This window comes from Leopardus geoffroyi, chromosome D2, assembly GCF_018350155.1.
Source record: "Leopardus geoffroyi isolate Oge1 chromosome D2, O.geoffroyi_Oge1_pat1.0, whole genome shotgun sequence".
Lineage (NCBI taxonomy): Eukaryota > Metazoa > Chordata > Mammalia > Carnivora > Felidae > Leopardus > Leopardus geoffroyi.
In genome coordinates, this window is record NC_059334.1 from 59,621,391 (window position 1) to 59,647,077 (window position 25,687).

The 25,687-nt window shown below is 45.5% G+C and overlaps 2 protein-coding genes across 21 annotated transcripts in view; both read right to left on the reverse strand.

Annotated features, from left to right (window-relative positions):
- SEC31B (SEC31 homolog B, COPII coat complex component) overlaps positions 1–17,790 on the reverse strand; it is a 37,193-nt gene extending 19,403 nt beyond the window's left edge. For 2 of the 20 annotated variants that reach the window (XR_006701650.1, XM_045438580.1), the window contains exons 1-11: positions 17,313–17,772; positions 14,840–14,926; positions 14,364–14,487; positions 7,132–7,327; positions 6,823–6,918; positions 6,309–6,317; positions 5,746–5,889; positions 5,286–5,428; positions 4,116–4,215; positions 3,850–4,011; positions 3,208–3,342 (exon numbers count right to left, since the gene is read on the reverse strand). Coding sequence is in view for 19 of the 20 variants with exons in the window: in XM_045438580.1 (XP_045294536.1) it covers positions 3,208–3,342; positions 3,850–4,011; positions 4,116–4,215; positions 5,286–5,428; positions 5,746–5,889; positions 6,309–6,317; positions 6,823–6,918; positions 7,132–7,327; positions 14,364–14,487; positions 14,840–14,918 (1,188 nt within the window). In the remaining variant the exon portion in view is untranslated. Of the gene's footprint in view, positions 1–3,207; positions 3,343–3,849; positions 4,012–4,115; positions 4,216–5,285; positions 5,429–5,745; positions 5,890–6,308; positions 6,318–6,822; positions 6,919–7,131; positions 7,328–7,462; positions 7,891–7,962; positions 8,114–8,754; positions 8,800–14,363; positions 14,488–14,839; positions 14,927–17,312 lie in introns of those variants that run through there. The other 18 variants (XM_045438584.1, XM_045438588.1, XM_045438574.1 and 15 more) reach the window with 18 other exon arrangements.
- Positions 17,791–20,490: 2,700 nt separating this feature from the next.
- Positions 20,491–25,670, reverse strand: NDUFB8 (NADH:ubiquinone oxidoreductase subunit B8). Its single transcript, XM_045438595.1, has 5 exons — positions 25,537–25,670; positions 25,155–25,281; positions 23,554–23,653; positions 22,960–23,115; positions 20,491–20,673 (listed from the first exon to the last, which is right to left on the reverse strand). The coding sequence occupies exons 1-5, from the start codon at positions 25,619–25,621 to the stop codon at positions 20,581–20,583; spliced, it is 561 nt and encodes a 186-aa protein (XP_045294551.1). The 5' UTR covers positions 25,622–25,670; the 3' UTR covers positions 20,491–20,580.
- Between the last annotated feature and the right edge of the window lie 17 nt (positions 25,671–25,687).

Here is a 25,687-nt window from a genome sequence, read left to right on the forward strand (position 1 = left end):
TACTTAACACGTCTCCAGAGGCAAGGGAAACAAAAGCAAAAATGAACTACTGGGACCTCATCAAAATAAAAAGCTTCTGCACAGCAAAGGAAATAATCAGCAAAACTAAAAGGCAACTGACAGAATGGGAGAAGATATTTGCAAATGACATATCAGATAAAGGGTCAGTATCCAAAATCTACAAAGAACTTATCAAACTCAACACCCAAAAAACAATCCAGTGAAGAAATGGGCAAAAGACATGAATAGACACTTCTCCAAAGAAGACATCCAAATAGCCATCCGACACATGAAAAAATGCTCCACATCACTCATCATCAGGGAAATACAAATCAAAACCACAGTGAGATACCACCTCACACCTGTCAGAATGGCTAACATTAACAACTCAGGCAACGACAGATGTTGGTGAGGATGCCGAGAAAGAGGATCTCTTTTGCATTGTTGATGGGAATGCAAGCTGGTGCAGCCACTCTGGAAAACAGTATGGAGGTTCCTCAAAAAACTAAAAACAGAACTACCCTACGACCCAGCAATTGCACTATCCAAGGGATTTATCCAAGGGATACAGGTGTGCTGTTTCGAAGGGACACATGCACCCTCATGTTTACAGCAGCACTATCAACAATAGCCAAAGTATGGAAAGAGCCCAAATGTCCATTGATGGATGAATGGATAAAGAAGATGTGGTGTGTATACACACACACACACACACACACACACACACACACACACACACACACTGGAGTATTACTTGGCAATCAAAAAGAATGAAATCTTGCCATTCACAACTACGTAGATGGACCTGGAGGGTATTATGCTAACTGAAATTAGTCAGTCAGAGAAAGACAAAAATCATATGACTTCACTCATATGAGGACTTTAAGAGACAAAACAGATGAACACAAGGGAAGGGAAGCAAAAATAATCTAAAAACAGGCAGGGCAACAAAACAGAAGAGACTCATAAATACGGAGAACAAACTGAGGGTTACTGGAGGGGGTGTGGGAGGGGGGATGGGCCCAATGGGTCAGGGGCATTAAGGAATCTACTCCTGAAATCATTGTTGCACTATATGCTAACTAATTTGGGTGTAAATTTTAAAAAATAAAAAATAAAACAAGTTAAAAAAAAAAAAAAAGAATGCAGGCCTCTCCAGACAGACCCAGAAATACAGAGAACAAGCCAGTGGCCGCCAAAGGGGAGGGTTAGGTGAGAGGCCAGGCAAATGGTTGAAGGGGAGTGGGAGGTACCTGTTTCTAGTTATGCAATGAATAAGTCATGGTACAGTATAGGAAATACAGCCAATGGTACTATAATAGCACTGTATGGTGACCCATGGTAGCTACACTTGTGAATGTAGCGGAACGTATAAATCTGCTGAATCGCTATGTTGTACTCCTGAAACTAATGTAACATTGTGTGTCAGCTATACTTCAATTAAAAAAGGCAGAGGGGTGCCTGGGTGGCTCAGGTGGTTAAGGGTCCGACTCTTGATCTCAGCTCAGGTCATGATCTCACAGTTCATGAGTTCAAGCCCCGCATTAGGTTCTGAACTGATGGCACAGAGCCTGCTTGGGATTCTCTCTCTCCCCCTATCTCTGTCCCTTCCCTACTCTCTCTCTCTCTCTCTGTCTCTCTCAAAATAAATAAATAAAAACTTTAAAAAAAAGGTTTTAAATAAGTATTGGGGCTAATTCAGAGAAAATGAAACTCCTAGGCATTGTTGGAAATATTAAATTGTGCAGCTGCTGTGGAAAATGGTATGGTGAGTCCTCAACAATTAAACACAGAATTATCTCCTGAAATCAATAAACAAAACAAACGAAGAAATGTAGGTCTTTCAACATCAGAATTCTTCACCTCCCTGCCTCTTGAGTGTGTTGGCCTTGCCTCCACAATAAAACTGGTGGCTCTGCACAGAAGAATCACTTCTTCGATACATCTGTTTTTAAATGACACCTAATATTTATCTTTTTTTTTTTTTAATTTTTTTAACGTTTATTTATTTTTGAGACAGAGAGAGACAGAGCATGAACAGGGGAGGGTCAGAGAGAGGGAGACACAGAATCTGAAACAGGCTCCAGGCTCTGAGCTGTCAGCACAGAGCCTGACGCGGGGCTTGAACTCACTGACCGCGAGATCATGACCTGAGCCGAAGTCGGCCGCTTAACCGACTGAGCCACCCAGGCGCCCCTAATGACACCTAATATTTAAAGCATTAGGTTAACCTAGTGCTTTAGGGCCCTGCCTCTCCTCAGGCCAGCAGCAAGGGAATCACCTGGGAACTTACTGGAAATCAGAATCTTGGGTCCTACCCTAGACTAAAGGAACCAGAATCCGAATTTTAGTAAGATCTCCAGGTGATCTGTATGTGTATTAAAGTTTGAGAAGCACTTGCTTTAGGGATAAAAATGAACAAAATGTGGTCCCTATCCTCCAGGAGTCCATTACTTAGTAGGGTCTCCACCCGAGTATGTAAATAACCTTAGTCCAAGTAAAGTGTATCATTATAGGAGGATAAATCCTCAAAGTGAAGTCTGACAAGGGTTTAAAGATGGACATCATGGAGGGGGTGGTATTTAAGCAAAAGAACATGAAAAGGTACGGTAGGATTCAATGGCTCAGGAGAGCAGTTGAAGGGCAGGGTACAGGCAAAAGCAGCAAAGCTGAGGAGTTATTTGTGGAACAGAAAGAAGTCATATATAACTGGAGCACATGAAACACATAAGAATAAGGGGGAATAAAAACTGGAAAGGTAAGTGCGGCCCTGTGTACATTTGGCCTTGAGTCCATAAGACAATGGGGGCCAAAGGTTTTGAGCAGAGGAGGGACAGGATGGAATCTACACTTTTTTCTTTCCTGCTTTGTATTCTAACCCTTACATGTCTGGACTCACTACCAGTCCAAACACGTAAGAGTTAGAGAAAGATCAGGTGGAATCTCAAGCAGTTCTCCATAACCGAGCAGTCTAAAGCGCTCAATTCCCTTTAGACAGGACCAGCACAGTACGCTAGGCGAAGGGGTAGAAAGGAAAGCTACAGTAACTCTGCCTGAGCATGAAGGTGGGACCTGATCTGAGACACAGGCAGTAGGAATGAATCTCCTACAGAACACAGCTCCATGCTGGGCACGCAACAGGCTTCACAAACACATACACACATACAACCATGCACTACCCACCCCCCCAACACACACTACACTTACAGCAAATGAAACACCTGCTGGCCTTCTCATCCATTTGGGGGGTTTTTTTAGAGGAGGTATCGATGATGCTTGGGCCACTTGCTCTGGCACCTGCAATGGTGGGAGAGGCTGGCCTTTGCTGAAGGAAGAAGAGATCTGAGGGCAAAAGGACACCAACTTGAAGTGGTGCTGCATCTACAAGTTTGGGGGAAATCCGTGAAACATCCAATCTGGCCCACAAAGGCTAGACTCCCATTTTCTAGGGAACTGGTAGTGAGAGTAAAACTCCCATGCAGTAGGCTCTTGGAAAGCCTACTGTATCCAAGGTCTACAGTGGAGTGTAGACACAGAACAGATCTATAGGAGAAAGGGAGATAAGGCACTTCCAAAATAACGATTCCACCATAGAGGTCCAGTGTCCCTGAAATACTACAGAGAACATCCAAGAGCAAGCGTCAAGGTGAAGACCTCTTTTGTATTGTGGCAGAAATTGACATCCTCCCAGGAAGATGGGCACTAGAGCAAAGGTGCAGCCCTCCCAACCCAGGCCCCTGGCTTCCCAGTCTCCAATAGTCCCCACTTCTTCCCAGGCCATTCGTCCTTCTCTCTCCCCCAACATAGAGACAGCATTCCCTCCAGCATTCTCCACCAAGCCCTTCAAACCTTGTCAGCCTGTCTGATCTGCTGGACTTCCCAGCTCCTACCCATCACGGAGTACAAACTGATCCAGCCGTCGAAGGAGGCAGCAGAGAACACTGGAGGGTCCCGAGGGCACCACTGCACATCAAAGCACCAGCTACTCTGTGTGGGTAGCTTATATACTACCTGTGAAGAAACCCAACCATTAGGGAAACCTTGACTTAGGTAAAACAATGCAGAACACACAGCTCATCTCCTCTCCCAGCATGCCCACAGAAAGGCCGGCCTACCTCACCACTCCCCAGGTTCCAGCACAAGATCTGGTTGTCCTTGGCACTACTGAGCAGCAGCTCAGGGTCAGCCTGGCTCCACGACACTGACAAGATCCCCCTAAAAAGGAAGGGAAAGAGGAACTAACATTTGTTGAATGCCCACTAGGAGTAGAGTGTCATACATATCTTGGATATATCTCATCCCTATAAAATGAGTGGCCTGATTTCATTTTACAAATGAGGAAAAGGAGGCTTTGAAAAATTAAGGAACCTTCAGCAGCCATACAGCCAGGACACGTCAAACCCCAGAGCCTGGGCACTATGCACTGTATCATTCTGCCTCTCACAGTTCCCTGCAGGATGGCCCGCTTCTCTTCCCTGACTGTAGAGTAGCGACTGTGAATCAGCATGAGTCACTCAAGCACCCATCCCTATGTGTGCTTTTTAGCCCATGTGAGGAGTGAGGATCTAACTCTTAAAAGTCCCCAAGAAGGCATAAAAGCAACATAGACCTTTAGTAAGAACGAACAGTGTGGGGTTGTTTTCTCTGCTAGGGGCCTAAGAGTTACAGCTTCAGGGGCAGGCCTGTTCGGAGGATAAACAGGAGCCAAGGTTTTCTTACTGAAAAGTCTTACTGAAAAGGGGTGACTGGGTGGCTTAGTCAGTTAAGCATCTGACTCTCGGTTTTGGCTCAGGTCATAATCTTGTGGTTTGTGAGATCAAGCCCCATGTCAGGCTCTGTGCTGACAGTGTGGAGCTTTCTTGGGATTCTCTGTCTCCCTCTCTCTCTCCCCTTCTCTCTCTCAAAATAAAGAAACTAAAAAAAAAAAAAAAAAAAAAAAAGGAGACGTCTTGGAGGAGATAACCTCACCCACCACCTAAAGAGATTAACATTATCCTGGACTCTCCCAGGAGGACTAAACATTGGCTCCAAATATTTGTCATGACCCCATCCACACTCCAATTTCTGGAAGTTAAATCAAATCTCAGGTTCTTCTCCATAACCTTACCATCTCAAGAAACTCCTCTTTGTTGGGGCTAGAGCTAGGATTGGGAAACTGTTCACTGGGAATGGCTTTGAAGGCAGGGAGGATGTTTGGTAACTAAAGTGAGGCATTCACTGCCTCCTACCCAGGTCAGTTATGCCATACCGTCTGCCAAAAAAGTAGACAGAGTTTGAGATATTACCTGCTGTGGCTCTCCAGCACCTTCAGGGGAGAGGAGGCAAAGCGCAAATCCCACAGCTGAATCACTGGAAGACGATCATCTTCTGAGCAGAGCACCAATTGGGTGGCTATCTCTGGGTGCCAGGCCAGGCCTGAGCTGTGCATCTGTGAACAAAGCAGACCCCAAAGGGTGATGTAACCTGACTCTTCTGATTATGAACCTTTTCTGCCCAGTTGGAATAGGGCAGGTTTTGTGTCTCTTCTGTGTGATGACCATGAGTAAGTAATGAATATTAGAAGCCTCCAGATCAGCTCTGTTTAGCTTCCCTAAGCATTCACTCTCAACAGGAAATCTGATAAGAGGCTAAGTCTGCAAGTGTAGCAGCTGAAAGCAGAACCCTGGCCTGGGGAAGAACAGCTCCAAAGCCCAGGCATGAGGGAGAAGCCAGAGCCCAACCCTGCATTCTGCCTCCAGAACTCACCCTGTTGCTATGATCGCTGACTCTGATGATAGGTTCATTCTTTCTGAGATCCCACACAACTGCCTTGCCGCTGGGGTGAGCAGAAGCCAGAATGTGTTGAACCTGCCGGTTCCAAGCGAGTGCTTTGATGTCTTCTGGAGGCTGCTGTGGCAGGATGGGGGGAGGGGTGGAGAACAACTTGTCATCCCCTGGACCAAGAGACATTTGCTGTTCCACTGCTCCCAACCACCCACAGAAAGCCCAAGAGCAGACATGAGCTTCCCAAACCCAGATAGTATCAGGGAGCCGGGGGTTAAATTTTCTAGAGAGGATCCTTTGGGGGTACTGGTGTAGAAATTGAGAGAAGGGCAGGCACACTTGGATTTTACTCCTATCCCAAGTTGCTCCTGAGAGAATAAAGTCAAGATTTAAAACAGGCCTCTTATCTATGACAGAGAGAGAGGGAGAGGAGGAGGAAGAAAGGGAAACACAGACACATAAGACCCTCAGAGAAAATGAGGCAGAAAGAACAGCCATTGCTATTTTTAGGGCACAGGGTACTATCAAATTTATACTTAACTTACCTCACAATACTGTAAGCATAAGACAGAGAAGAGCCAGGAAGCAAAAAGACAGACCCAGTTATAGACTGACAGGTAGGTACACTCAGAGACAGATATGCACAGGACCCCAACTGCATGGAGAACTAGATACAGAGGCAAAGCTGACCCACCTCACAAAAAGGACAAGAGTATATCTGGGTGTCCTACTCTTAGCCCTACTTCCTGAGCTTAGGGTCCTACTCTACCCTGCCTGAGCTCTACTATGATAAATCGTACTCACACTTCTTTTCTCAATGCCTCCCACTGCCCTTCTTCATCTTCCTTCCAGAAACCCTAGGACAGTTAATGACCACAAACCACCCCACCACGCGCACACCCTCCCCTCCATTGCTGCTAATGGCTGGCTGGTAAAATGTGTTCGTTTGCGGAGCTTTATTGCCCTCCAGTGGTAAAGTCCAAAACCTCCTGTGCTCTGGCTGCCTCCAGGATTCAAGACTCTCCCTGGGAAAATCAGCTGCCCTAGGAGCCTCCTTACCTGTGACTTGGATCCTGGGGTCATTGGCACATTTAGGTTATTCAAATCCCAAATGAAGATTTCAGAATCACTGGCCCCTGTGGCCAGGAGGTGGCCCTGTATGAAGAACAGGTCTTTGGAGAAACACCACCCCAGGAAGAAGTGAGAGCAGGAAAGGGGGAAAGAGACCCACATGTGGGGTTTCCAAAGCCTCTCCCCTAACAGTCTGGGAAGGGCTCAGAGTTACAGACTGGAGGCCACAAGTGAATGTTTCCATACAGAATTGTTACTCCATGGCTTGGCCATGTCTGACCAACTGAAATGCAGTACCTGGAAAGGATTAAAGTCAAGGGCTCTGACAGCCCCCGTGTGCTTCTGCCTCTGGGCAATCACAGGCTCCTTCTCCGAAGACAGGATGTGGGTCACATTGTATAGAGTAAGCATGCCATTGTTCCCTCCGCCTGCAATAACCCCGGAGGCTTCCAGAAGCCCATTGCCAAAGCTCCCCCAGATCAGCTTGTAAAACCTACAAAGAGGAGAAACTGGCATTAGCACCAACTCAGAACCATGTTAATAGGCAGAGAGCAGGCATCTCTGTCAGCCTCTGCCATTATGCAGGCATCCCCACCCCAAGACAGGCCTGCCTTTCTCCCTCACTTACCAGACACACAACAGAGGTGTCCTCACTTTGGTCCTGCCCTTTCTCTGAAAAATATTCCATCTTTGTTACACTAGAAGTGAGGAGGCCAGGCTTTTTTTTCCCCCTAAATTAACATTATTAGGGTTATATAGGGCCAGTGATACATATTTCAAATAAATTACTTCACTTAATCCTCACAACTCAAATAACAGTAACAACTAACACTTATTAAACAGTTCCTACGTATGAAGCATTGTTTTAAGTGCTTCACATGTATTCACTGATTTAATATTCAATAACTCTATAAGGTATTATTACTAACTCCATTTTCAATTGAGGAAACTGAGACACAGAAAATATATGAATTTCTGTATATACAGTTAGTAGTTTTATCCCTATTTGACACCTAGGAAGTGGTGGAATCAAGGTATAAAGTCTGGCCCATTTATTTTAGAGTCTGATCCCTTAACCATCATAAAAGACTGTATTCTGTTTACAGGAAGATCCAAACTCTTCTGTACCTGACTAGAAGCAGGTTCCCTACACCAACAACTGTTGTCCTCTCTTCCCTCTCAAGCTGTAAGTGAGAAGGGACCCAAGGATCATTCCACCTTGTGTCTCTCCCATGTGACTAGCCCACTGGATCTGCTCTATGGCTGTAGCCGGCCAGCCCTAGAAACACAGAAGCAAAAAGAATAAACACATCTCTTGGGAAACACTTCTGGCTTTCTGGCCTGCATTTACACAAAAGGAAAAGATGGATCCTGGGCCCCTGCAAAGTTAGGTCCTCTACAAAGCCCCTAGGGAAGCCATGTAAAATCCCCAAAGCCTTAAAGGTAGTCTTGTCCTCCATTTCACAGCTGCTAGCCAAGGGTATTTCCACAGCCCTTCGGGGAAGCCAGATTTCACATTGAATGATGTCATAAGATCCCTAACTGGAATGAAATGTTCCCACACCCTGGGAAACATCAGCCAAGAAACTGAGTGGGGTGACCAGGCAGGAACCTGTTTGACCAGTCATTAGGCAGCACCAACCTGTTAGAAGTGAAGAGTTGAACACCATTTGAGACCAGGTCAGAGCAGAGCTGACACAAACAGTGGCTCTAAAGGTACTGTCCAAAAGGCCATGTGTTCTAACATTGCACTGATCTCAATAGGGCAGAAGAACGTGTGCCACATTGGTTCAAGAGGCTGCCATGTCACCCTGGGGCTAGAGGTCAGTGTGGGCTGAGGGCAAGTCAACAAAATAACTAAAGAAACCCATAATAAGTCTCACAGGAACCAGAGGAGAATATGGCCAGTGAAAAACTCACATGGGGGTGGTAGATGTCACAGGAACGTCAGTATGATCACAGCACCTGGCATACAGACCAAAGACAAAGGCACCTGAGACCTCAAGGGGGAGTCACCAAAGAGTTAGAGAACAAGCCTAGTTAGAGTGACCAAAATGCAGAACACAGAGTGTGACAAAATGATTTTCTTTCTGTAAGCATGTAGAAAGTACAGTCCTATGGTTAACCATTTCACCAGTGAGAGTGAGCCTAGAGCCCAAATAGGACATGAAAGAGAACATCTAGGAGAGTGAGAACGGCTAGGACAAGTTAAGCAAGGACCAGGACATGATCATTCAACGGACTCAAGGAATGTCAATCATCTCTGCTCTTCAAATGGTCAGGGAACAGTGTGTGTGTGTGTGTGTGTGTGTGTGTGTGTGTACGCACACATGTGCACGCAGAAAAAGAGTGCACGGAATGCAGGCAAATGCAACAAAATATTAACTACTGATAAATCTAGGTAAAAGTATACAATTGTTCATTGTACTATTCTACAACTTTCTATGTTTGAATAGTTTAAAAGTTAAAAAACAAGATGGCCTTTGGCTTGAAAATAGGATTTCCAGAGATTAGAAGAGATTTAAAGAGATGGTATAGGAAGAGTTTGCATGGAATGATGGGAACTTTCAAAACATGAGAATACAGGTGCAATTCTCTGCTGAAGAGGTTCCCACGGAGATGGTGATAAGGGGCAGTATACAGCATCAAAGAAGTACAGATTCTTGGGGCACCTGGGTGGCTCAGGGGGTTGACTGTCCGACTCTCGATTTTGGCTCAGGTCATGATCTGAAGGTCATGGGATCGAGCCCTGCATCGGGCTCCACACTGAACAGGAAGCATGCTTAAGACTGTCTCCCCCTCTGCCCCTCTCCCTCACTTGCACTCTCTCTTTCTCTCTAAAATAAAAAAAGAAAAAGAAAAAAACAGATTCTTTACTTTCCTACTTAGACCTTGCAAAGCAGAATTTCCAGAGACAGGCCCTCAGAATCTACATTTTTAAAAAATTTTTTTAACATTTACTTATTATTGAGAGACAGAGAGAGACAGAGCATGAGCATAGGAGGGGCAGAGAGAGGGGAGACACAGAATCTGAAGCAGGCTCCAGGCTCTGAGCTGTCTGCACAGAGCCCAACACGGGGCTCAAACTCACAAACCGCAAGATCATGACCTGAACCGAAGTCAGACGCTTAACCTACTGAGCCACCCAGGCGCCCCCAGAATCTACATTTTTAACAAGAGCCCCCAGGTGATTGTAACAAGCAAACAGGGTTGAGAACCCCTGTGTTGGATACATCAGATTGATACCAGCCTAGACCAGTAGGGGAAGACACTGAAATTCATGAAGACAGAACCAGCCCCACGACCAGCTCATGGCTATGCTCCTGGCGGAGAGAAAAAGACAAGGTTAAAGAGAATAAATTGAGGCCTGAGAGATCAAAAGGCCATCCTAGCTAAGCTCAGCTGAGGCCAAGCTTTAGCTAATTTATAACTAGGAACATGTGTTGTGTAAATTCTTTCTTCCATAATTTATGTACTTCTTTGTTTGGGATTTTGCTTTTATTTGCTTAGTAAGGTTCCTTTTTAAAAATAACCACCTCAGAGGGGGTCTGGGTGACTCAGTTAGGCAACTGACTCCTGATTTTGGCTCAGGTCATGATCTCACAGTTTGTGAGTTTAAGCCCCACATTGGGCTCTGCCCTGACAGTGCAGAGGCTGCCTGGGATTCTCTCTCTGCCCCTCCTCTGATCGCTTGCTATCAAAATAAATAAAATAAACATTAAAAAAATTCCAACCTCATGTTACTGAACTAAAGTGAAAACAAGCCAAACTAGCTGAGGGAATCCAAGTTTCCTTAAAAGTCAGAGCAGTGAAGGGACACCTAGGTGGCTCAGTTAGTTAAGTGTCTGACTTCGGCTCCAGTTATGATCTCACAGTCGGTGAGTTTGAGCCCCACATCGGGCTCTGTGCTGACAGCTCAGAGCCTGGAGCCTCCTTTGGATTCTGTGTCTCCCTCTCTCTCTGCCCCTCCTCTGCTCATGCTCTGTCTTTCTCAACACACACATACACACACACACACACACACACACACACACATTAAAAAAAAAAGAGCAGTGAGGGCAGGGCTCAAGTTGGAGAATGAAGACAGTGAAGTGAAGCAGTGGCTGTCTGAGAGAACTTCTTTTCTGAAGCCTAATATGCACCAGCTAATACGTGCCCATGTATCCCAAATTTACAGCAGAGAAAAACAGGGCCAGAGAAGTTAAACAATGTGCCCAAGAGGATATTAGATGGCAGCGTTGGGATCTGAACCCAGGCCTATCCAACAACAAAGCCCACGTTCTCTCCACTCTGTGATCTTGATGTAATCTCTAAGGAAGGCAAACCTTGGAAATGGGAAAACTAAGAAAAGCTGGGGCGCCTGGGTGGCGCAGTCGGTTAAGCGTCCGACTTCAGCCAGGTCACGATCTCGCGGTCCGGGAGTTCGAGCCCCGCGTTGGGCTCTGGGCTGATGGCTCGGAGCCTGGAGCCTGTTTCCGACTCTGTGTCTCCCTCTCTCTCTGCCCCTCCCCCGTTCATGCTCTGTCTCTCTCTGTCCCAGAAATAAATAAAAAACGTTGAAAAAAAATTTTTTTTTAAAAAAAACTAAGAAAAGTACACAAAGTGATCTTTTTCTGCTTGGTGTTGTTCCTTACACAGGCACCCAAAGAGAGGCCATAGGGTTCCCCAAGTAGCCAGAACTACTATAAAGGTGCTGGAAGATAGATCACCTACTGTCTTCACGTTACTAGAGAATAGGTCATACAGAGGTACAGAGGCCACAAAAAGATCTAGACCCTCAGTGCAGACAGAGGGTGGAGTATTGCACATCACACACTGGTCTCTGACCTCATTCAGCCACAGCAGCTAAGTCCTCGTTTCATTAAGACAATTCATAAATAACGTATTATTCTCCCAAAAACCTTTATTCTTGAGTGAGATTCATCTAACAAACCAAACATCACTTGCTTCAATGCATGTGCTAATCCATATTGATTCTGATGCATCCACTGGCTTTAATCCATTCCCTCTCTTCAGTCTATTTACAGCTTGAGGTGGTCCCTTATCCACCCCCACACCAGTGTTTCAGAGGACTTCTCTTTCTGTCAGATATTTCTAAATACATAATATTTTCTGATGCCTCATGAATTGATATAAGGGGATCTTCAGGATTCAAATGTGGTTGAGGCATGCGTCTGGTGAAAAGGGCAGGCAAAGGATGGGGGAAGATTTTGAAAAGTATGTGTTAGGTAATAATGGTGAGACCCAAGGAAGCTTTCTTTAAAAAAAAAAAAAAAAAAAAAAAAAAAAAGGAAAGGAAAAAGAAAAGAGATTATGATACAAAAAAGGAAGAGAAGGAAACACTGAACATAATACCTGAATTTAGAGCTCAGTAGGTTCTTAGTCTTCTTGTACAACCTCTTCTTTATATGTAAGTGAGGAAACCTACGACCTCCATTTGCACAAAGTCACCTATCTCTAGCCAAGGATGCAACCCAATACAACTGTGCTTTCCACTAAACCACGCAAAAGATGGCACAGAAAAGAAAGAGGAAAGTATAAAGCAAAGAACAGGCAGCCCTCTCTCTACCTCGATCATCTTGGTCAATAGTTTGAGATGTGGATTTCTGAGTAAGTGACTGAACCCAGGCTGGAACAGAAAGAAGTGGGTGCCTTAGGCCCTCGGGTGTCTAAGATGATTTCTTCAACAACACCCTATAGATCTATGTCAAAGATAGTTCCTTAGGTCTTTGGAAATGCAACTCAATCTTTGCACACAATTATAGAGGTAGAAAAGAAAATAGAGATGACACACTATCAATAGTGTTAGCTGCACTATTTATTTTGGGTATAGCTCCCAATCTCTGCAGGATCAAACAGGGTATGAAGTGAAGTTTACAATTCCTGATTTGAGTACCAACATTTCAAAAAGGGTCCCTTCAGCCTAGTTGGCTGCAAAACAAACCGATCGTCACCTTTGAAAAGCTCTCAGGGCACTAACATTAACTGAAGAATAACTTTAACTAACTGAAATGGTGGATATGAGTGCTCAGTTTGGTAATCCAGACATTTCTAGCATCGCTCATTCATTTAACAGATAATCCTTAAGCATCAAATGCCAGGTGATGTTTTAGGAGTTAGAGATACAGCAGTGAATGAAACAGACAAAAATCTCTGCCCACAGGGATCTTAGGATTCAATTTCAAGGTTTCTTAAGCAACTATATTGTTTCTTTCTTAGGAACTATTAGCCCTAAGGAGCCACTACTGTGCTAAAGCTGTTGCTTGGCTGGCTGAGGATAGGAGCTCTTACCCATTGCCCCTCTTCTTAAGTCCAGGAGCATAAATGTTATTGAATTAGCTCCCCTCTTTCAGGAGCCCTTTCTGAAATGCTTGCTTAGAGGCTAAGAATATCTCATCATTATTGGTAAACCCTCTAGTGGCTGCTCTTCAAAGGGAAAGATACTGGAAATACAAAGATATAAAAAAACTGTAAAATAAAGGATACTGTCAGAAAGTGATATAGGGGCTCAAGAAAGGGAGAACGATAACTAACCTTTCATTATTGGGCTAACCCATGTAAAGAAAAAAGAGGGTACTTCTATCTAAATATCTTAATTTATCTCTCAGATGGACCAAAACATTCATAAGAGAATGCAAAGTTGCATTTTGACCAGTAATCTCTAAAGAGGGATGGACAAGATAATTCTCTGTAGGAAAAAGACTTATATTTTTAATCTATAAAATTATGGAAATGGCACTTTTTAATAGTAGAGTAATGCATGTATATTATTTATATTGCCTCTATAACTTGAGTATAGTGAATATTCACATTTTCCCCAGTGGTATGAAAATTTGGAGACCACTGCTTCAGACTGTAAGCCACATCTTTAAAAAACCTATAAAAGAGAAGTTGAATAATCGAAAGAAGGTAGATTTTGGAATCAGACCTATGTGTAAATCCTAGCTTCCCAGAGTTTCGGTTCCCTCCTATGCAAAATGGGAATAATGGTATTTTATTGCTCAGGCTCATTTTGAGGAATGAATAAGATATACAGAGTCCCTCGCATAGTGCCTGACCTGTATACATGTGCTCTGTGAATGCCTGTACTCAGGCCTGTAAGCCTGCCAGAGCCATGAAATCCAAGAGTACCCAATCAGTGCCTAACCACAATGAGGAGAGGCTCATTCATTCTCTTCCCATTGGCAGAAAAGGAGATATTGTGTAAGGTTATCTTCACAAGAGCCAAGGGAGGAAGAAGCCAACATCTCTGGGCTCAGAGAGAGATCAGGCACGTATGGGTCCAGGCTTGGGTGAGGAGTCTCTAACACACGACTCTGCCTGATGCCGCTGCTGACCAAAAAAGTGAGAGTGGGTATTTTTAAAATCCTTTGGTAAAATAAACCCAGAGTTAACTTCTCCCCAACTTGGTGAAGGTCCTTCACCTAATAGATATCCTTATGAGCCTTGAGAAGCACACCTTGCTCCCAGAATTCTCAGTCTACATCAGGAGCTGCCCTGCACACACATCAACAATTCAGACATGGTACCTGCTTGAGGCAGAAAGGACTCCCTTGCATTTCAACTCCAAGGAGGGGTCCCTGAAATCAACCTCAAAGATTTCCAAGGTGCCATTTGTGCTAAAGGAGGCATCTAACTGCTGGGCAGATGTTCCTAGGCACAAGAAAAGTTAGGAAGAGGCAGCATATAAGCAAAAATACATGCATGGATTTGGGGTATAAATGGTTAGGGAGAGGCAGAGGAACAGGAGAGGACTGGGTATATCCTTTTTCAAGTGGTAACTCCAAAGAAAGCAAGAAAACAGGAGGTGCTCAAGCTTGAACCATAATTCAAGGCTGCCCCCAGGTACCCCAAACACCTAATGTCCCCTTGCTTATCCTGCAAGCGAACCCCACCTTTTCATGACTCTAAATCTTTCTCTGAAGCTCAATAAAGAATTCTGAATATTAAGTTTCCCTTTGACCTATGTACTTCCAGTGGATCCTAGTCCACAGTATCATCATACCTGTGGCGAGATACACAGGGCACTGGCTGGCTGGGCTCCACACTTGGACAGCAGGCCGTTCAAGCTCCTTTAGCTTCATGGTCCGTCCTGTAGGTGGCAGAAAACTGACATAACCCTCAGCTTACTAAAAATAGAAATCAGCAAGCTTAAGGGCCAGATCTAGGAAGCACCTGTGGACACGAGTTCTTGTTTCTCTCTCCCCACCCTGGAATGGGGGCATTTCAGGGCAATACAGGGTGACACATGCATGACCATCTGTAGATCTGCAAGGACAGTTCACTTACCCAATTACTAAAATCTAATGCTTTAACCCCAAAAAGATATTTAAACACACTGGTTGCCACAGGCCCAATGGTGATGATAACCATCAAATTGGATAACCTCTCAGTGACCTCATCCATTCCCTTGGCTTTTCATCCGTACGCTGATGACCCCTAAATTCATACCACCAACACAAATTTCTCAACTCTGAGCGCCAAGTTCTTATATGTAACTGCTCATCAAACATTTCTATTTGGATATAGCAAAGATACCTAAGTCAGTCTGTCTAAAGCGGAATTCTCCATTCTACCACCTCCTTCCCCTAAATCTGTTCCTTCTCCATTTTTCTTCATCTCAGTATATGGTATCACTATCCCCCCAACTGCTCAACCTGGGAACCTGAAAGTCACCCTCAATTCCTTCTTGTCCCTTATTCCCTTCTAATTCATCATTAAGGCTTCCTGATTTCACCCCAAAAATGTCTCTTAACCTGTTTACTTTTCTCTAGCTCCACCACCACCATTCTATCTGAAGACACCGTCATCTCTCACCTGCATTACTGCGACAATCTTCCAAATGTTTCTCTTTATTCTACCATCACCCAATTAACTCTTTACATAGCAGCAGAAGTGAACTTTTAAAATAAAAAAAATATAGAATTTTGGCATTCCATGCTTCAAATCTTCCAATGACTTCTATTGCACTCAAAACAAAATTGCACTCAAACCCTTTATGATCCTGCTTAACGGCTCATCCTTCCACTTCAACTTCGTCTCTTGCTACTTTCCCCCTTTATTCATTACGCTGCAGCCACATTTTTTTTTCCTTTCTTTCATTTCCTGGCTTTTTATTACCTCAGAGCTTTTTTAAACTCTGTTTCCGATACTTTAAATGTTCTCCCTTTCATTCTCTGCATGACTGGCTCCTTTTCACATCTTTCTGGGCTAAGTGTCTCACCCCCTCAGGGAGGTGAGCCACCCAACCAAAATCAGTCTCAATTTTTTTTCTCCTTGGTAACTTATTGTTATGTGTTTATTTACATTTACATTGTTGGTCTCAACCACCAATAAGTAAACTCCAGGAGAGCTTGTACTGTGTCTGCTTTGTTCACCATGTTATAACTAACTAGTGCCAGAACAATGTCTGGCATAGAGTAAAGTGCTTGATAATATGTTTAATGAACGTAGACATCCATGTTAATTCTGTGGTTTCCAATACAATTCTAACACATATTCAAAGTGCCATCCCAACAGGCTAGCAAAGTGGCAGAAAAGTTTTTGGTTTTGTTTTGTATTGTTTTTAATGTAACACTGAACTTGAGGGAAGAAACTTGGGACCCATTGTAAACTGCTTAAGGAAATCACCGTCAGGTTAGTCGCAACCTACAAAAATAGTAGGTAGTATTCCTCAATCTCTAATGTACTTTCCAGCCTGAAGAGAGTTTAAAGCTGCCAATTCAGCCAAGATTCTCAGCCAAGACCCTCTTTAGAGGGGGCCTCTAAACGCTTGAGGCAACACCAGGTAACTTCGGACTCGCTGCACATCATATTATACAGTCACCACTGCCACCTGCTGGTCAAAGCCGTTTTCCCGTTTGTGGGGAAAGCCCTTGACAGAAGTAGAAACTGCGTTTAGTCCTGCGCATTTGACGGGCAAATCTCACTTCTCATAACGGTTCTGTGCAACAGGTACTATTATTATATACATTTCACCGGGAAGAAAACTGGCTGGGGCCGAGATATGAACCCCACTGAGCCTCCATAGCTCAGTGCTTTTAACCATGATATTAGTTCAAACTCAACTCCAGATGAGGTGTTAAATCCCCGACGGCCTAGAAACTGGGAGATGGGCTGTTTGTTAATCTACATTCAACCAAGAGCCGAACAGACTCCCGCGGTGATGGAGGGCGCCAGCGACCCTCCGCAGCCGAGGCCCTGCGGGGGCGGTGAGCTCAGCTTCCCGCCAGGCTAGGCTAAGCCGGGGTCCGGGGAGCACGGGAGAAGGTGCGAGGGCAGCGCTGAAGGGAGACAGACCCTCGTGGGGCCGCAGCACCCCGGCGGGGCCGGGAGAGCGGAGCCGGGTCCAATCCGAGGGCGAGCGCGGTGGCGCGCGAGAGACGCGGGCCGGGGTCTCCGCGGGGGACGAGGTCCCTCCGGCGCTCTCCCTACGGTGGAGCGGCGCCCCGGGCCCCAGAGAGGCGGGGAAAACCCACCTGCGCGGAGAGCGCGGGTCACGGCAGCGCGGCGCAGCCACGGCAGGTGTCCTCCGAGGGCCTGTGGGCTCAGCTGGGCGCTGCGGACGGCGGCTGCCGAGGGCCAAAAGTAGTCCTGGAGGCCGAGCACTGCCGCCCGCACGCGCCGCGAAGCGCCGGCGGAGCAGCGGAGAGGATGGAATAGGATTCTGGCTCTGCCGGCTCCCTCACCTGCGCCGTGATTGCGCGGTTCTGCCGCAGAGGGTCAGATCCTGCGACCGCTAAGTTCTGGCCTATTCAGTTAGAGCCAGGCTCGGGGAACAGCCCCTGAAAAGGGAAGATACTAATTCATGATTTGTTATGATGGTGGAGACCTGGTACTAACTAGTTCCAGAAGCTCTCAGTGGAATCCTAATTGAAAAGGTAAATAGCAATCGAGGCCATAAACAGCGGTGACGCACTACAGCCCACCAACAACTGATGCCGAAAAGCTGTTGGCTGAACGAATTAAGGGCTATAGGCATGCAGAGGCCTAGGTACTGTAGACCAGGGGCTTCCTGGAGTATCTCAGGGACGCAAGACGGGTGTCATACCTTGCAGCGGCAAGATAGGTGGTGTCTCAGAAAGGAGGAAGGGCCCAACTGGCTAGTAGGCACCCTGGCATTTCCCACACCATGAATGAAAGAGGCGGGAAATAGATTAGGAATACCAATTCAACTTTGCAGGTAATTGGGGGTTAGTTAAAATTATGGGTAGGGATGCAATAAGATGAATATTGTTTTGTTGTTTTTTTTTTTTTTTTAATGTTTATTATGTGAGAAAGAGACAGCAAGCAGGGGAGGGGCAGAGACAGAGGGAGACACAGAATCCGAAGCAGGCTCCAGGCTCTGAGCTGCCAGCCCAGAGTGGACACGGGGCTCAAATCCATGGACCGCGACATCATGACCTGAGCTGAAGTCCCCGCCTAACGGACTGAGCCACCGAGGTGCCCCTGAAAATTGTATTTTAAGACAAGCAATATGGATCCCTTTAGAGAGAGACCAGAGTTGAAGGCAGGGACTCAAATTAGAAGACTAATAGAACAGTCCAGGTACCAGGTGATGAAAGCCTGGATTAATATAGTAGCAATGATTGTAAAGGAAAACTGGACAGGCTCTTGTGAGTGATGAAGTTAAAGAGCTGAAGAGGGAGGTGAAAAAATCAGATGGATTTTTTATGTTGACTGAGGGAATTATGGCATTTCCAAATAAAAATATCCTACCAGCAGTTGAAGATCTTAGACCTAAGTTATTTGGTTCAAAACTTTGGCTTAATGCAGAAACTCCACTGTATTTTTGCCTCCAAAGATGGTGAGTCAGTTCCATTATTTTACAATGGAGCCTCAAGTCACTGTGATACGAGTCTAGATTTCCTTTTTGTGGGGATTAGAGGCTTTTGAAGTCCAGATGTTAAGACAATTTAGGGTATTGTCTGTGCCTGCCCACTCTTTGTGCGTACTAAGTATTTCTTGAACATGTTAGGCACCTCAACAGTGGATGAAACCCGAGGGCAAGTAAACAGGGCAGAAAACTGAACCTTAGACAACACCTCGAACTAAGGAAATGAGGCAAAAGCGTCACTGATGGGGGCACTCCGAAAAATTTTAACCAAAAGCAGGTCACAGCTGCAAGCAGGTCAGAATTAAAAAAAAAAAAAAAAAAGGTGCACTCTTTTCTCTCAACTTAGCTGTTAATTCTTTTCACTTTGTTTTGTAACTCCCAGTCTTAGCTTCTAAACTTGAAGGCAACTATTTTTGTCCTGTTCAATTTTATAGCCCCAGGGCCTATCAATGTCTGATATATATATTAGACACACAGATGTTTGTTACATATATTACCAAAGGCAACAGAGGACAGAGAATGAAGACAGATAAAAAGCCAGTGGAAACCCTCAAGTAGTGGCATTTTATTATAAGTACCCATCCTCTGGTCTCATAAAAGTCTCTTTAGGGGTGCCTGGGTGGCTCCGTCAGTTAAGCATCCAACTTCGGCTCAGGTCATGATCTTGAGGTTCGGGAGTTCAAACCCCGTGTTGGGCTCTGCACAGACAGCTCAGAGCCTGGTACCTGCTTCGAATGTAGTCTCCCTCTCTCTGCTCCTCCCCTGCTTCTGCTCTCTCTCAAAAATAAACATTAAAAAAAAATTATTAAAAACAAATCCCTCTTTCACTTCCTGGACAACCACTAAAGGTCTGGTAACTTGGATGGACTTGCTTTCATAGGTCATATTGAAAGTGTGCTTTTTTTTTTTTTTTTTCCTATGGGACAGGTTTTCAGGCAGTGTAATTTTAAGAAAACGTCTCCAAAGGGACAAAAAGAAAATGAGTTGTTTCACATAACAGATGCATCGAGATAGACCCTCAAAAACCATCGCAAAAGCCATGCATAGGTTCAGAATAACTCACTAATAACCCTCTAATTCATAAATGTAGGATTCACAAGTTGCTTTGGAACAAGGAATACTTTGTGTGTACTCTTACAACAGAAATGACATTAGAGACAGTCACAGCCTCAGGTGAGTTCAAAAACGCCTATTTATCCTATAACACACTTGAAACATGTTAAAGTGTACTTTTTAGGGGCGCCTGGGTGGCTCAGTCTTGGTTTTGACTCAGGTCATGATCTCATGGCTTCGTGGGTTTGAGCCCCACATCGGGCTCTGTGCTAGCAGCACAGAGCCTGCTTGGGATTCTCTCTCTCCCTCTCTAGCTGCCCTTCCCCCACTCATGCTGTCTCTGTCTCTCTCAAAATAAATAAATAGGCTTAAAAAAAATTTTTTTTAAGTGCACTTTTTCCAAAAAAAAAAAAACCAAAACCAAAAACAAAACAAAAACCCTAACCGTTATAAAAAGGTTTCTTATGGAAAATATATCTTGTTCCAACTTGGGAAGTCAGGAACATATCTCCCTTTTTCTTCAACCCTGTAAATGGGCAAAGAAGCTACCCTTACCACCTACTGCACAACTGAAACCCTCAAATACCTTCACAGCCCAAGCAAAATTAACAAAGTACTATTTTCTTGTGCTCAACTCCCCCTACCCTCCCATCTTTCTAATCTCAGAGTGGGTAGGGGGTGGGAACAGATAGCAGGCAGAAAAAAAAGGAAAGGAAAAGGATGAGGTCCTCACGGCAGTGGCTATTCCTGGGGAAATGAGGCACAGATACCACAGCACTTCGTTTTATTAGGGATTTCATTAAGGTTAAGTCTCTAGAAATGAGGAAGTCAGGGGACACAAAGCCGATGAAGCCGTCTCAGATCTCATAATGAACCACCGGCTCAGGCTCTTTGGTGGGATCGCCGCCTCTTTCCAGGTACAGATTGTTATAAGGATACTGCTTTGGCCCCTGAGGAAAAAACACAGGTCAGCAAGATAGCATACATCCAGCCAATACCTGGCTACACCCCACTCTGAGTTAACAATCACACATGGTAAATGGGTATGAGGTGGCCTCTGGTCGGACCCAGCTGGGCTAGAACAGCAGGAACACTGCTCCTCTTCCCTACTCAGCCCAAGGCAGACAGAAAGCCTAGATTGTAAAAGAGGTGGTGCCTACACTGTGTGTGTGTGTGTGTGTGTGTGTGTGTGTGTGTGTGTGTGTGTGTGTGAGAGAGAGAGAGAGAGAGAGAGAGAGAGAGAGAGAGAGAGAGTGTCGGGGGAGAGAGGGAGAGAGAGGGAGAGAGAGGAAAGGAAGGAGGGAGGAAGGGAGAGCACTTTCTAAATGAGACGATGCATCCATCCATCCCACTCTCTCCTGGGGTCGAGACAGACTCAATCTCCTTTAAGTCACTCAGCCTCTAATGGTTCCACCACTAAAGTGGCCTAGCAAATGAGGCGTGCAGGAGCAGCGGTGGGGGAAAGCACAGAGGAGACACGGCTGGGACGTGCTTTAGGGGCTGCTGGCTTTACCAACAAACAGCTGTCAGGGAACACAGCTCAAGGGGAGGAGAAAAGGGTGATGTGCTTACAGAACTGAAAAATGGAAGAGCCACACTGTGTTTCTTGCTCTCCTGAAGAGAAGTTAGTGCTCACACCAGCCCTACGTGCACTCTCCAGCCTGGAGCCCCTGGGGCTTGGTAGGAAGGCTCGTGTCAGTGCACACAGACACGCCAGCTACCATCAGGACATCGATGATCTCTGCAGAGGTAGCACCGAGCAGCCAACTGCAAACACGACAGTCTTCCTGCTTTCAGTTCCTTCCCGGACAATCTACCCTGTAGACTACTCCCAGATCAATCATCCTAAACTCCTAGCCTTCATTAGATTATGTCATTTTTCTGTTCAAAAACCCAACACAGTTCGGTACTGACTAGAGGAAGTCCAGGTCATCACTGGGTCCCCAACCCCTAGCCCAATCTGTACGTGGAACATAGTAGGGTCTTCATAAGTATTTGTTGAATTAATGTCTTACTATGCCACGAAGCCCGAAGCCCAAATCCCTAGCCATGCAATAAAAGCATCCCAACCTAACTGATCAGCTCGCCTCACGATATTTTTTTAACATGGCAACTTCCATACCTAATTTCTGAAATCATCAGAATAACCTGGGAACTTGTTAAATATTGATTTTAGAACCCCACCATGGAGCTACTGAATTAGGCTCTCCAGGAATCTGAATTTTTAGCAGCTCTCTAGGTAACCAATACAGCTGGTTATTCTAGGAATATTTTATATGCCTATTCCATTCCAGCTAACTCACTCTCCTCTTCATTCTATTTTGTCCTGCCCCAAATGTTCTCTCCAACTTCTCCCCACCGTCCAAAGTCTGTACATATTTTTAGTATTTAGCACCATCCTTCTTTTTAACAGCATCTCACACGTCTTAACACACACATTCACTATTTACATATATACACTAAAACTGCCAAATTCCTATATCTCTGTTCAAATGTTGCTCACCATTTGCTTATCCAAATTAAGCAAATGGACATTAAATTATGTCTAGCTCCCATAAAGCTAGACAGCATATTTTCTGTGTCCTTTACACTCTCCAAAATAAAATGGTCCATGCTTGTAGTAAATATTTAATTGCTTCTAGTACCCTAAGGGAACTGCCCTTCATGCCTCCAGCAGAGGATAGGTTTCAGCTCTAGATTCCTTGGCTCTACCTTGAAAGATCACTTGCTAAAACATAATTAGTGAGTACAGCCCCCAAATGGCAACTCTAGAAGACTAGTTGAGAGGCGCCTGGGTGGCTCAGTCAATTGAGTGTCTGACTCTTGGTTTTGGCTCAGGTCGTGATCTCATGGTTTGTGAGATCGAGCCCTGCGTCGGTCGGGCAGCACAGAGCCTGCTTGGGATTCCCTCCCTCCTCTCTCTCTATCCCTCCCTCAATATAAATAAAGAAATTTATTTGTTGCTCTCTCAAAATGAACATTTATAGAAGACGAGTTGACTTCCACATTCTCATTCCTCACCTAGTCCTAAACCGTTTCTTCTCTCTTAGGCTGATCCAAGATGTGTGCATGGAGCAGTGCTCTGACTCTGGTGCCAGGCCAATGAGTCAGGCCCTCCACAGGCCTTACCAGGAAGACAGGCTTGGTCTTGGCTGGATCCCTACTCTACAGACTTCACTCCCTCAGGAAACAGGGCTAAGCAAATGTGCCTATGGGGACACTTCTCAGATACTCACCACAGGCTGGTAGGTGGGGTAAGTCTCCCCAACCCAAAACATGAACAGCATGAAGGCCACGAAGCCGAAGAGGTGCTTACACATGAGATTCCAGGAAACAGGTGTAGGGGATGTGTCCACACGGTTCCTGATATACATGTCAAGGTCCCAGTGCATCTGAGGCAGAAAAGCAGATAAATACCACATACTGCTCTTCCTGTAAATGTCAGGCAGTCTGCAAAAGGGTGATCAGAGCCTGATATAAAGTTCAATAAAAGCATTCTATTGCCTCAGGACAATACTCTGAGAATCAAGTGTGAGCTACTCTAGCATATAGGACTAGGTGCTGGCTTAGCTCTAGGTTCTGCTGACTAAAGACAGCTCAATCATGGAAGTTCACAATTTTCAAAGTACATAGTTCTGATTATTTCCAGAAGTCCCATTCCATGTACCACACATGGAACCTCAGATCTCAGATCACTGGACCTTGCTTCCTTGGGCAGAAAGCAGCCTTAATGTTATTTAGACAGCAAAGTGCCATTTAGACTAAAGAAAGAATCCTCAGGAAGATTTAGGGAGAAGGAAGGAAGGTCAAATGGGATATGGATTTCTCACCGGCTCACCCCAGTTCAACCTCAGGTCTTGGTGGTCCCAGTCATACCATGGATCCCTCTCCTGCTGTGAGCGGTCAGGGAGCTTTGGGTAGTCCCCATATCTGGAGAGACAGAAAAACTTCTGGAAGGGGCTCTGAGCAGCCTCACTCAGAAAACTCAAAGTCCCCTCATGTTAGAGATAAGAACCCAAGTGACAGAAAAAAATTGCTTCACCTAAGGACAGAGGAAACCACTTTCAAATCAGTATCTCAATTTATAGTCACTAAGCACAGAACTAACCACAAAAGTCCAAAGTGTAAGTAAAACTTCATGTCAAACTCTGGTTTTTATTTTACCTTTTTAAAGTTTATTTATTTGAGAGTGCACAAGTGAAGGAGAGGCAGAGAGAGAGAGAGAGAGAGAGAGAGAGAATATCCCAAGCCAAATTCCCCCTCCTCCCCCATCCCAGTGTGGGCTCGAACCCACAAACCGTGAGATCATGATCTGAGCAGAAACCAAGAGTCAGACTCAACGACTGAGCCACCCAGACACCCCTATGTCAAACTCTGCAACATTATAACATATATGCTTGTCCCCCTCTTTCAAAAACAACAAAAAGTCATGCAATGTTATAATGTCAGAGCTGGAAGGGAATTTAGCAATCAATCACTCTGATTCCCTCATTAGACAGAAAATAAAACTGTAGTTTAGTCTGAACCCAAGGTCACCCAGCTAATTGGAATACAAACAAAAGGGGTTCAGATTAGAAAAGCTTTCTCTTCATGGCAACTGTGCTCCCAACCACCAAGTTAGCATACATCTCCATGTCTCAAACACCTCATGGGATTTCCTGCTAAGCTGGGTTTTCCCCCAACAAATCCAGTTTCAGCTTATACAGACTGCTACCAATGCTACTCTTTTCTGCAACAAAATAAGAGGCATAGGAAATGATGACAACTAGTCATGTGTCACAGAAAATGATTGGAAAACAAGAAGAAGAATAGGAGCTGCTAAAACCACTATTGAAAGAGCGATGCTAGGAAAGAAAATGAGGGTGATGGTAATCGCTCCAGATAATTAACCATGGGGATGTTATTTAAAGGGGGCGGGGGTGGATTGGCTAGGGGGGTTGGCTGCTTAATCCGCTTGACAGTGACTACAATTTCCACAGCCCTAAGAGCAAAGGTATTTTTTACAAGAAAGATATACACACGAATATAGAGTACTCCATCTACAAATACGGCTCTCAAGACAGGAGTCCAGCTCCAGCCTGATCACGTGTCTGCATGACAGCACCTGAGCCCAGCAGATGCTCAATCTAAATGAAACCTTGCGCTCTGGATGAAGCCAAGGAAAGTTCCTGCTATTCAGGGGTCCTCGAGGGAGCTATTAAAATCCCGGCTTCCTCATTTGAGGAAACAGCCTGAGCCAAGGAGAAAATTGAAGTCCTCTAGGCTGCAGCTGCTCACCCATCACCTCCCACCTCCCTCCACCGAGAAAAGCACCCACACCACTGACTGAGGGATCACGAGAAGGTTCAGGGAAAATGGTCAGAGTGGAGCCAAGCAACGGAGCTGGCCATCTCCCATCACTACCCGGCTGCCAGCAGACTCTGCATCTCACCCCATGCCATCATCAGGGTACGGTTGGTAGTCTTCTACTCGCATATTATACTTCTTGGCGGCGGCGGCCCGTTCTTCTGGGGTCTTGGGATAGGGCCCCGGGAGCATGTCCTTGGTAATGTGCGAAGCTGGAGAGTAGAAAGGGGCAGGTCAGAAAAGACCTGGTCCCTCCTGCCGCCCCGAAGGCTTCAAGCTGCGGAGGCTGCGGCGGCCCGGGCTTCAAAGGACCAGGTGAGACTTGACCCCTTTCTCTGTGGATATACCTCCGCCCCCTCGCCGGACACGGCCACTGCAGTATCCGCGATACCCACCCCCCCAACCCTCGACACACCAAACCTCAGGCATCCCCTTCCCACATTGAGGCCTCGCCCGTTTTGGCGAACCTGTCCGTGCACCCAACGGCACCACGGTCCGGGCTGCCCTTTGCAGCCATCGGACTCCCAGGACCCGCGCCCTGGCCGCCGCCATCTTCACCTTCCTCCAGTTTCACTCTGCACATGCGCAAAGGCTTTGTCACGGCGGCTGAGCCGGGTC